This window comes from Asterias rubens, chromosome 1 (genome assembly GCF_902459465.1).
Source record: "Asterias rubens chromosome 1, eAstRub1.3, whole genome shotgun sequence".
In the NCBI taxonomy this organism is placed as follows: domain Eukaryota; kingdom Metazoa; phylum Echinodermata; class Asteroidea; order Forcipulatida; family Asteriidae; genus Asterias; species Asterias rubens.
Genome location: NC_047062.1, coordinates 28,746,925 through 28,759,831, shown reverse-complemented (window position 1 = coordinate 28,759,831; position 12,907 = coordinate 28,746,925). Strand labels below are relative to the sequence as shown.

At 38.4% G+C, this 12,907-nt stretch overlaps 1 protein-coding gene across 1 annotated transcript in view; it reads right to left on the bottom strand.

Moving 5' to 3' along the window:
* Window positions 1-11,239, bottom strand: part of LOC117295595 (spectrin beta chain-like) — a 60,298-nt gene extending 49,059 nt beyond the window's left edge. The window contains exons 1-3 of the mRNA XM_033778296.1: window positions 11,098-11,239; window positions 3,684-3,828; window positions 851-1,002 (exon numbers count right to left, since the gene is read on the bottom strand). Coding sequence (XP_033634187.1) covers window positions 851-1,002; window positions 3,684-3,780 — 249 coding nt within the window. The 5' untranslated portion in view covers window positions 3,781-3,828; window positions 11,098-11,239. The remainder of the gene's footprint in view (window positions 1-850; window positions 1,003-3,683; window positions 3,829-11,097) is intronic.
* Between the last annotated feature and the right edge of the window lie 1,668 nt (window positions 11,240-12,907).

Below are 12,907 nucleotides of genomic sequence, written 5' to 3'. Positions count from 1 at the left end.
ACTTTGTAGGCCATTTTATAGCACAGAGCGTATCTGCCGATATCACTTGCGATTACACGACTATGCCTATACGACTACAATAACATGTACAGTTGAGAGACTGTTCTCTAGCTGAATCAAGACTAGATTGAAAATGGATGTGCGTCAGTAACACACCTGGGTCATAAGTGTAGCCTAGGCACATATTGGTTACATTACACGTACACGTTACTCTACTGGCTTCACAAGCATTCTTGCCAGGCTTACTACATGTAGATGTTAAGTTGAAATTCAACCTGGCATAAATTTCAAGATCACTAATTCAGAAAATATTACTGTTTCAAAAAATACCCAAATGACACATGACTCACGACTTCATGCAAACATTTTGTTGTGTCAGATGAATTATTCATGCCCAAGGTATTGGGATATTAAAAGAAAAAACCAAGTGGCTTTAAGCCCGGTTTATACTTCCTGCGAATCTGAATGCGATACGAATTTTGACGTCACAAATTCGCAACAAATGATTTTGCATCAGTTGAAATGTGCTCAATTCCTGTGAAACAATCGCATTTGTACTGCAAAATTGAAGTCTCTTCTCAAAACTTATCTTATGTCACAGGTTTTCAATGACTAATTTTGTTGTGTCTGTTTTTCTTTGTGTTGTGTTTTGTTTTTGTTTTGTTTTTGGTTTTTACTGCACCTTGAACACCCAGCAGGATGGATATGTGCGCATTACAAGTCTTATTATTATTATTATTAAAACAGGGATGTGGCGACAAAACTTGTATCACATTCGCATTCGCAGGAAGTATGAACCGGGCTGTAGGGTAACTAAAAAAGCAATGTCCATAAGAGAATCTCGACTCACCAGTCTCTCTCCGGATAAAACTTCTAGAAGTTTGATGAGCATCCTACCATCTCTCAGATCTGTGTACAGGTTGACGATGCGGCAAGATACGCGCTGGAGATGGGAGTTGACCCACTTGGTGAAGGTCTTCTTCTGAACCATCTCACGCTCATCTTTGGGGAAAAAATAATAATAAATAAGCGTGATAATTTCTCTTCACTGTGATTATAAAGGCCTCATTTTCAGGTCGCGAACTTCCCAAAAGCTGTGTTCCATTGGACAGTTTTTTGTTAAAAGTATCAAGCCTTTCTGTAGAATGACCACAATTAAATCCAATGGAGATGCATGGTAAACTGACCTCCCTGTAACAGACCAAAAGAGGTCGCGGAAGACTTCCGCACAGTCAAGGTAACTTAACAGGGCCGCTAAAATTTCCAATAAAAACGACTTTGCCTGTAAACCTACCCCGACCTATGCAGAACGTCGCAGAATAAAAGTCGAGGTGGAAACGCATTGTAGCAATACACCAAAGCCAGTGACAGTAACTTTCGCGTGGCAGCAGAAGAAAAAGTCAAGCTTTTAAATCCTACAACATAATGTTGCCAACAAAGTGTAAAGAGACACTCATCATAGCCATCTTTACACATTTACAACAAAGTTGCATAATATTAAAAATCTGGCTTTTTGGCTCTCCCCTATGTTTGAATAAGTTACTAATCAAAAATACAAAATAAAAAGTATCCATATGTATGCAGAACAAATGCACAGGAAATTATGCAAAGACTGTGAAACACAAACTGCATTGCCTCGTATTAATTTCAAATACAACAGTATTCAGAGTAATGAATGCCTCAATCCACCAGTGCCTCTATCCCTTACCTTGCCTCTGTGCTATCATAGTCTCCATCTTGACGATGGTTTGTCTCTCGGTTTCAAAAGATTACAACCTCATCAGACAGTAACGAAAAAGGCAACCTCGGGGTTGGTAACCAACAATTTCACCGAATAGATCCAAGACATAGTGATGAATGCCGGCCGACTGTTATAGTTCCAGATTTGAGACGAGATTTTAACAGCCCTAAATATACACACACATAGTGTGCTGATGATTGCATTTCCAGATACATACTGAATTTAAGGTCTGTAAACGCTTCCGTTTATTACAGTGTATACCTTGTAAACCGTATTATACAACCTATATCAGATCAGACACATTATAAATTCTTCAGTTCCTTTTCCTAACCCAATAATTGTTCATTACAGTCTAGCAAAACATTTTAGCTGCGCCAGGGTAACTGAAAAGGGACTCCATTATAATTCATGATAATTTAACAGCGGCAACTTGCACTGATGCAATTCAATTAGAGATATGAATAATAAATCAAGCATTCATTCACGCTCAATGTTGCTACTTGAATAAAGATGCTAATAAGCTTGCACAGTGTACACGATAGGATTAAAATAGTTTGTACGTGACATAAAGTAGCTTTATAATAAGGTTATAACTTGACCCAAATTTAAACGGTTTAATTTCAATGCAGGTCATAAGTACTGAGCAAAGTCAAGCAATACACAAGCAAGCCATGATGTTCAGTCTAGGGCCCAATTTCAAAGAGCTGCTGAAACACAAAATGGAGCTTAGCACAGCAACTTACCAGAATAAGGTTACCAGCCTAACTACAACTACCATGAAATTGAGCCAAGTGATAATTTTCACTAAAACCTTTTCTTCAAATTTGAACTATACGCACAAACAAAACTGAGGAAATTTAATGAACATTTTGTGGTACAAATTTCAAGAAAAAAAAGACCATTAACATCATTGTTATGAGACAGCATTATTTAATTTCAACAGCCAGTGATCTATTTAAGAGTGAGCCACCTTTTTTTAAATTTTTAAAGTTTGCTATCGAATGTAGCCAACACCGCTCAAACATATAAATAATATTAATCTACCCCATGATGTCTGTAATTTAGACTTTGCATGTCGAGACCCCTGGCAGAACTATATTCAATTGATCGCGAAGGATTTTTGTTGTATAGAGTTATCCCAAACAAAATAATTTGGTATTGGGCAAGGCAACACCCTTTAAATTCAAACTTGAGAATGTCTTCAATTTCTTACATCGGCCAGCCGGGGTGACTGAGCACCAGGACTTTATCTTTACCTTGACTGGGCTGTGCTTGTGATGATAGCCATCACCAAGCACTTGATGGTGTTGGTAATAATACTCCACCCTCAGGGGACCAGATAAAGATAGCTCTGGCATGAAAAGCTTCCATAGCTGAATGTCAGATTGGTTCACACATTTATCATAACATTTTATTCCACATTTTTCTGTGTCATTTCTACACAACCCACAAACACTTTAGTTCACTGATTAAAAAGCTTATGGGAATTTGTTTTCTAAATTTGTTTTCTTTTACTAATCCTGAGACAAATCTAGTCGTCTTTAAAAGTTTCATAACGTACTCGCTTCTTTTCCTTTTATTAGTGTTAACATTAAGGGCTTTTTATATCAACTCAGGCTACATGTGCATGTCAAATAAATCTGAAACTGTTCTGATCATACATACCTGAAGATGTTGTTGAAAATGCAGTGTAAACAATGTAGTTGAATGCGTACAAATTTAAACACACGATGCAAAGCAACACAAAATTATATAGGGGTGTCTATATTGCGTAGTACGTCATCCATACAAAATTATGTGCATTGCTTGGCATATATTTTCACATTGCGCACATGATTCACATATGGATTTCGGGCTTCAAATATGCCATGTCAACATCACATGTAATTGATACCATTGATGAATAACATGAATCTGAAATATTAATGAAATAATAACCCACCTGCGAGTGCCTTGATACGGGAGCGCTCAAAGAGCTTAGCTCCCCCAGCATCGTCAATGTCTGCATCTATGTCCATTTGAACATCGTTATCCACCATGGCTATAGCTCACCAGGCCTGGTGGGGGCACAATGGGGGCTGCAGAAACTAAAGAACAAACAAAAAAACAAATCATTAGTGCACAAGTCTTAACCAAATCCCAAAAGTGTCAAAATATAAACTATCAATTAATGTAGCACATTTGTTTAAGTGTGTCAGGAACAAAAAAACTCACTTAAATTCACCAGAAATCAAAACTTCACAGTGAAACAAAAGAGAAACAAACAAAACATTGTCAATGAAAACCGTTAACAATAACCTACAGTTGTGCACTTAAGTGGCTTTTTGAAAACTTTGATTGGCTTTATCCTCTTCCTATAGGAAATACCTTACTTCCTCAATAACCTTATCACAGCAAAAAAGCCACAACAAATATTGGCAGAGTGGAAACCAACACAGTATGCACAAGCCATAAAGAATTGGGATGGCATGGTGCACGCATGAAAACTTACCGGAAAACAATAACCAGATTCATAAAATGTACATTGTACATGTAGGTACTGTAATCATCCAATTATACACAATGTTGTCCTGTCAATGTTAAAAATATAAGGAAGGGCACGTACATGTATCAAAGAAGGTGAAGAAGACGTTTCCTTGGTACCCAAATGCTCCAGTAGGAATTTAAAATGTTATCATACAAATACAGATTGTAGGTTGTCCTTTATCGAGGAGAAAATGCCTTTGTGCCCTTTCCCTTTCAAAAAGGAAGCATACAGGCCTGACGTATGGAGTTTAAAGTAGGCCCTTTACATTTAATAACATATTGCTAGTATAGGTAAATGAGTAGACTTTAGCATACCACCTACAGGCAGTACACTTTGCAGCAAAGTTGTTAGGTTTAACTTCATTACTTGTACAACCAGACACCAAATTGTCTAGCTATTGAATGCATTGCTCAAGGACTAATTTATTACACCTGTTCATTCTGCTGTATCCCCACTGACCTCAATGTACACCCAACAAGAAGAGTTCACCTTGGAAAACCTTAAAACGTTGTACAGTGTAGGTGTCACTGTGTGGTCTGGGAATTCATCAGCGATGAATGGCTGCAATTGAAATTGAAATTTGTCACTCTTGGTCAACAGAGTAATCGGACAAACAAAAACAACCAGTGAGACCCATGCTCTTTCATGAACCAAATACATGTACCTGTCATGGACCGAGATCCAAATTATTTTAACAACTGGAATTTATCTGAAGAGATCATCCCATACCATCACTCTACACATAAGTAATTTGTAGGTAGTCCTCCATGTGACTACACTAGCCCCAGAGGCTTGCCTGCAGTGTGGTGTATAGCTAGCCATGTGAATAACGACAGACAGAGAGCTCAACCGCATCTGTCTCTCAGTGTCGCCTTGACGGTCTAATTGCATCTGCTTGGCCAATAGCTAGTACACGCTTATCAATAAACAAAAAACACCGCCCAGATTCTACACTTTTTAATCGATGTCATAAGTCTGAAGAAGCCAGCAAAGTATTATTTGCGCAACCAAAGACATTTTCTAAAGATCTTTTGGATAGATTGCCTTGGTTAGATCCCACAGTAAGCCCACAGCACAGCAAAATTCCATTCATTTTGCTCAAGGGCTCGACCCTGAATTCAATGAAAGAGAAGTTAATACAAGGTGACAAATAACTGTCACAACATCCTAGATTATCCAAATCATAAAACTGTGTACCTTTCAAACTAAATTTTGAAGATAGTCAATCCTCAGGGAACAGTTTAAATAAAACTATATCAAAATTATGTAGGCCCCTATCAGGTAAAAGAGAGTTCTTTTACATAAGATGTTTCCACTTTAGCTTGCACAGTGCTATAGAGTTTGCAAGTTTTTGACCACGGATAATCAAAAATGTCAGTTTTAAAATCTATGTGATGGTCGAGTTGGTTCTGTAACCATTTGTTATAAAATGCATATGGGTAGAAAGATCTTGTAAAAGTAGAATACAATGATCTACACAAACATGCCTCGAAATTGCGTGGTTTTCTTTTTACCTTGTCGAATAACACGGTCGGCCATTTAAGGGAGTCAAATTTTTGACTCAGTATAAATGGCCGATCGTGTTAGTTCGCGACGTAAATGGAAGACCGTACAATTTTGAGTGATACTTGTGTGGATCATTATATTCTACTTTTAAAACATCTTTCCAACCATATCCATTTCATAACAAATGGTTTCAAACGCTTTTTATAGATCAACTCGTCCGATCCAAGGCAACGTGTTCCTTTTACCACCAAGAGTTCCAACACCATAGTAAGAAATGCACTTGAATATCAGTCCTTATCAGCAGTCTGTGTTTCTCTATACATTGCTCAGTGGTCTGGCCTTCACCACAAACCATAATACTTGTCAGTTCATCCCCTCCCCAACACGTACTGTATGTAAATGTACATGTGCAATGGATGCACGCTATTACTCTTAGTACCTCTACTTTTAAATAGTTCCGTTTAATGCAGACTGTGTACTTAGGCGTCAGGCCAACTAGTGCAGTCCACGTGCGGACTGTGGTTTTTGGGTAATTCATAAAGAACAACTTTGAACTCCATGTTGCACCACATGGGCCTAACGTGTACAAATGAATAGTTCTAATATTGGTAAAGTTAAAATTTAAAATGCAAATAGCTGACACGTTTGTTGGGTGCAAATTGAACACTACATTCTTTAGTTGTAACTTGGGTAGTGGTTCTTTTTGCCACGGTGCACCAACAGCAATTGCTGTGGTGCCCTTTGCATAGTTCCAATACAAATTTACATTTTCCTCACACTAGGGGAAAATTGCTGTGCCCCTTCAATTCAAGAGCAAATTCAAGGCCTGACTACATGTGAGACACAGCCAACCATGGTACATTACATGCAGGGCTCGAATTTCACTCTGGACCGCAGGCCCGAGGCCAGTGATTTTAGCTTCGGTCCAGTAAACTTTATGCCGAACAAGTTCGGCGGTCTTGGGTTTTTTTTTATGCATACTAATATAGTTACTATTAAAAATAATTATATGAAATATATTATCTTTCATTAAAAAATGTATTTCAATCTCATTTAAAATGAAAGTTTTTGTTTTACTTGTCGTCAAATCAGTGTTCTGAGTACGACTGCGGAACGTCAATCCGTCCTTTTTTCACGGGCATCAGGCTGCATACAAATTTTCCTTTCAGTTTACTCATGGCCACACCTTGTACATCTAGTCTCAAACCATTTATGTTTATGCACCCGGGAGTGAGCGAGCGGGGACGAGGGAGTGATGTGTTGGTGCCCGGCGCGGCGGCACACCTTAGTACAGCGATGTTTGTTTACCACTGACCATGTGTAAAGTCTGATACCTTACAAAGGAGTGTTGAATTTGCATTAAGGTCTGGTTGCAATACCACACATCCCTGTGTTGCATGGATTAAAAGTAAGGTCTTGTTGCCAAACGTCTTGCTAAGTATGGCTACCAACAGTGATGAGCTTCTGACTACTGCTGTTTTTACGACGATCTTTTTATGAATGCTGCACGTTGCAGTGTTTTGTTGGTGATTTGCCTGTCAAATCGGATTTTTTTTTTTGGAGGCGGCGAGAATGACGTGAAGTAGGTATATGGAACTTTATTGATTGGGTTTCACATCAAAAAAGAAGCCTCCTAAGGGATGAAAAAGGCCTGCATGCAATTCTATCATGTTAACTTTTTTTTCCTAATAAAATTTTGGTCTTGTAAAAAATCTTCCGGTCCAGTAAAAATTCTGAGCAACAAGCCCTGCGGTCTTGTGGATTTTTTCCCCAAATTCGAGCCCTGACATGTAAGGTCATTTTTGTCACACAAACCATAGAGCTATGTACACCAACCATGCACAAACTACATGTACATGTACAACAAATGTACTGCATTCCTAAATACCTTTGGTACCATGTGCGATAGGGTCAAGGTCAGGGGATGATGTCAAGTTGGATGAACACATATAGTGACTTTGAGGACATAATACCATGTTTTGACACTTATCATCAAACAAGGTAATTGCAAAGCCAGCCACAAAAGGGTCTGGTAAAACATCTTAAATTCTGGGCCCAATTTCATAAAGCTGCTTAAGCACAAAATTTTGCTTAAGCAAAAAAATCCTTGCTCAGTAACATCAGATTACCCGCCAAGACTCCACTCAATTGTTATGCTAAGTAAACAACAGCTAAATACCAGTCACAAGCAATGTACGTATGTATATGGCATGACATTTTTGCCAGTAACATGTGAAAAATAAGCGAGCTATTTTCGTGCTTAAGCAAATTGCTTAAGCAGCTCTATGAAATTGGCCCCTGGATGCCTTAAAGTTATTGGTATTTCATGTGGTGATTTGTGTAAGTCACCAAAAGGAAGACCAAGGATCCCACGGAAGACAATACAACTTCAAAAGCACACCTTCTATACATAGAGGACCCTTCCATCCACTGCAGAGAAATCACACTACAGTTAGGGCCTACAGACATTGACCAACACATGTCTACATGTCTCAACCTTGCTCTATGCTCTTAGAAAACACATGACGCAATTTAACTGATGTAAATTATGTCTTCCATGCCGCCCATAACTCCTTGTTTTGGCAAATTGGCTATTGGACTTCAGAAGCTTCATCACAGATTAGGGGAAGGAAACAACACAGTGCAGTTGAATAGACCGTATCGAACAACCCCTTTTTGCTTTGCAACGACTGTACTGCAGGAAAGGCAGTATGCGCGTCTAAACGTGTACATCAATGCAGCACGCAGTGTTCCCGGTTTGATTTGTATGGCACACGCACGCACCTGTAGGTACATGCACCACTCACAGACGCCATGTTGTAGGGTAGGTATTTGAGTGGTGACATCATATTCGATACGGTCTATACTAACATAGGATAGACATCCAACTTACACAATTGTTTACACAGCCAGGTGGATTCCCTTATTAAACCCTTCAAACAATTTCCCTAAATCACAAGTAATCTGTGATAATTCACGTAGTGCTTCGTCCAAGCATGGTCCAAGCATGGTCTGGGTGTCTACTGCCAAAGGCAATATCTGTCTTGTAAAATTTGAATTTGTGCAGGTGGTGTGAAGATCCAATCCTATTTAGTTTGCAATGTACTCTGACTTTTGGTTAGCCAATCCAAGCGAATGGTTCTGTGGAACATGTGACTGGTCAGCTAGTTTACTGCCAGTTTACAGGCCTGGGGAGTTGTTGAATTGCCAGTGCTCTGTCCCTTTAAATGATCTGATTTAAAATGTTTCAGTAATAGAATTTTCCTTTATAGTAGATCTAGGGACAATTTCATTCGGCGATTTTGCATAGCAAAATATTTCACTGAACAGATTTTGTCTACAGTGATCACTATAAATGTTGAGTAGCAAATGGTGATTCTTGAGTAGCAACTGACACATTCTGCGTAGCATTTTGCTCTGCTATACCAGGGAAATCATTCCCTGAAGTACAAGGAAACCTCTCTTATGATTTTGTCCGTTTTAGCCTTCGACATTCAGCCTGAAAGGGTGTGGTATGGTTCCTAACTGTTAGCAGTACATCACCCAACCAAGTTGCATACTGAGAGTCGATGTTAATAATTTGGTGTGTATGTACTTGCCAGGTAGATTTTGTTCTTAGAGAACTGTAGATTATCAGGTGTTCGGGAAACTTCGAAAGACTTCGGGAGACATCTCAGTTCTGAAAAGAACTGTTTTGCTTTTTAACTACTACTCAGGCGGAAGGTATAGAAAATTGTCTGGGACTAATACTTTAGCTTATAGGATCGTAATTAACTGTACCACCATGGAGTCAGTTCTTGAATTGGTCTCAATGTTTCGACTGGCTTGCTCTAGTCATCGTCAGGACACTGAGAGTTGATGTTGTTATTAAATGAAAGGTCTCACAGTAGTAATACTTGTATAGACTAACATTTTGTTTCCAGTGTGCTCATCAGCAATAGATAGTTCAAATTTGACGCCACATCATGTAAAGTCAACCATATTTTATGGGCAATGATATTTAATCATTTTATGGAGCGCGCACAGGATTTTGTCTACATACTGAAATAGGTACGCAGGAGCTATCAATTTCCTTACATGATTCGTCGGTAAACCACTTGGATGCAAAGACAAATTTAAATGCTTGACAAGCTCAAAGGCCCCACTAAAAATTTCTTCATAAAAGAACATGCGTGCAACATGTAGCTGCTGGTTTGAATAAAGAAATTAAAATGTTTAATGACATTTAATGTCAAAATAATATTTTGTATTAAATGCTGGTTCTCAGCAAAACATGATCCATGATTAATCTAACATTTTTTTATTTTGCTTATTTTGTGCAACACTGACAAATTATGAATTTTGCTCTAGAAATTGAGATTTGTAGAAATTAAACATTGTAGAAAACTGAGCATGGAGGGACAGTGTTCTTCCTTTTAAAAATGTTGACATCTGTTGTCCTGACTCCTACTCCTAACCCTGTCAACATTTTTTGTAAAAAAATGAGTAGGCCTACCTAGTCTACGGCATTCCAGATACTGGTCTACTCTAAGTTTGAGCATGGCATGGTTCGAGATGGTTTGACCATGTTGACTTTGAATTTGAGCACGTTTGAGCAAAATAATTAAATTATTAATAGAGCAAGGGTTTGAGCTATCATCTCCACAAATGAAGACGATATAGCGGACGGACATCAGTCAGGTTTGAAAAAGAATGACCAACCAAGGCAGCTGCCAGGAACGAACAAATTCTCTGAACAAACCATTCTGATTCGGTGCCCAACCCTAAACTAACCTAATCTAATCTACTAATGTGACAACAAACATGCAATTGCCATTGATAACTACTAAATTAGCCTAATGCTTCCCAGTACAGTCATGACAGTTCGTTTTGAATATAGATTACCAATTGGAATGGTGGATGCATCTTTTTAGGTGTTCACTGAACCATGGTGCAATAATTAGACTGTAATGTAACTGAATACACACTGCACTGTTGTATGAATTACTGTTGTTACAAATTTAGTGTTTCTGGTCTGTATAAAACCTGAAAGAAACTAGTATTTGTCAAACAATTAACATCATACACGATGTCAAAACAAGGACTAGCATTCGCAGAGATAACCCTACATTCAACAACACAGCTTGCCTACCGTTATTTCTTACATTACTCTCGCTATATAGAATGGGCTGGGCATGGCAGATTTGCAGCAGCTTCGCTTCGAACACACACAGACGGCAAGGGCTTGCCCTGCACATTTGAATGGCACGAACAAACATGCAGCGACAAAACTCACATTTTTTAGACGTTTCAAAGAACTAAAAATATTCATATTAAAACTTACCTTATTGTATGAAATGTACACTATGGTCCCGTTATTTCCAATAAATTGGTGAGTTTGTGGTCTCCTTATATTAATTATTGTTTTCCAGATCATTGACAAAATCCGACCCCCATTGAAAAATCCACCGTCCGGCCAGCGACCGAATAACTGACCTAAGCCAGACAGACAATATTCTTACGCATCACAAAAGAAACCCGACAGTTTCGTACAATTTACCTCCTTGCGCACAAATCTAGTCCAAATTGATCAAAAACTGCTTCTGTTACCCAAAAATAACAACTTTATTAGTTATTATGTGGTATTTTAGCGAACAAAGCTCTTAAATTCACGATTTCAAACTTTGTGCGGATTAATCCGGCTAGTGATTTGCCCAGCATAACGTAAGCGTACCTGGTTCTTATTATGGGATGTAAACCTGTTCATTTTGCCATGCCTGCATACGCTCCCCTCCCCGATACAATTATTATTGAATATTGAATGTTTTTGTTTGTAAACAGCTGCAGGTCAACACGGCCCGCGTGGGTTTTTTTGGTGAAAACTTGTGCAATAAAACTTAAATTCTTCACATTTTCAGATGAATAGGCCCACTGATCGACACAAATAAAAAAAACAAAGTTTTGATAAGGTCGGACCGAAAGTTTGAGCACCTGCTACCTGAGTTTCCCTAATTGTTTTGAAAGGGTGCCGCGATGTGGGATAGGTCCTATCTCGGTGACAGAGGGCCTTGGCTAATTTTCTGCAAAGATAACGAAAACAATTTGCATAACCGAACACTTCTTTCAACCTTACAAAACCTTTCCGAACTGGTAATTGGCCACACCCTTGGTCTGTGTCTTGAGTTTGACAAGTGCCCGAGTTATGTCCGTATGGTGTTTATTTTACTTAGGCCCTCTACGCCTACTAGTATCTTTTCTTGTTTATATAGCCTATATATGCCTATACATTTTTATCATTAATCTATATTTAGAGTAGGATATAACAAAATTATTTCATTGAAGTAAGACTTCCTGTTAGCGAGCCATACTGGACCAATGCTAGAAGAAGAAAAAACGAGGCCTACTTCCAGAAAGCAACACTGACTGTGTCCTAGATATTTATTATTAGATCTATATTAGATTTAATCTTTTATCTGTTTAGTTTGCCTTGAGTCTGACCAATTTTATACATTTTAGGATCTACGATAAAGTAATGGCTTGAAGGAAACACTTCACAAATTATCATCCGACTATTGCGCCGTGTGTTATACAATCTGCTCTTCGGTAGATTTGCAGACTATCACAGAAACTTCACATTATTTAAGGCCAGGAGTAGGGAGGGTGGGTTTGTAAATTATGACTCAAGAATCTACGTAGGCCCTTACTTTGAAACAGCTCGGTATTTCACATTTTCGTACCTTATTTGATGTACTAAGATTCGAAGAGGGTTTTTATAGTAGTTTTTGTGACATAATGTCAAAACTGCTACTTATTATTGCTTGTATCGCTTATAAAGGCCATTTATAAAGGTACTGGACACTATTGGTAATTACTAAAAATAATGGTTAGCATAAAAACTTACTTGGTAACGAGCAATGGAGAGCTGTTGATAGTATAAAACATTGTGAGAAACGGCTCCCCCTCTGAAGTAGTTTTTGAGAAAGAAGTAATTTCTCGCTAAAATATTTGAATTGAATTCGAGCCCTCTCAGCTGAGGTCTCGAATTCAAAAATCTGCGGCGCACAACACTGTGCGACAAGGGTGTGTTTTTTCTTCTAACATTATTCTCTCGGAACTTTCGACGACTGCAATTGAGGTCAAACTTTCACAGGTTT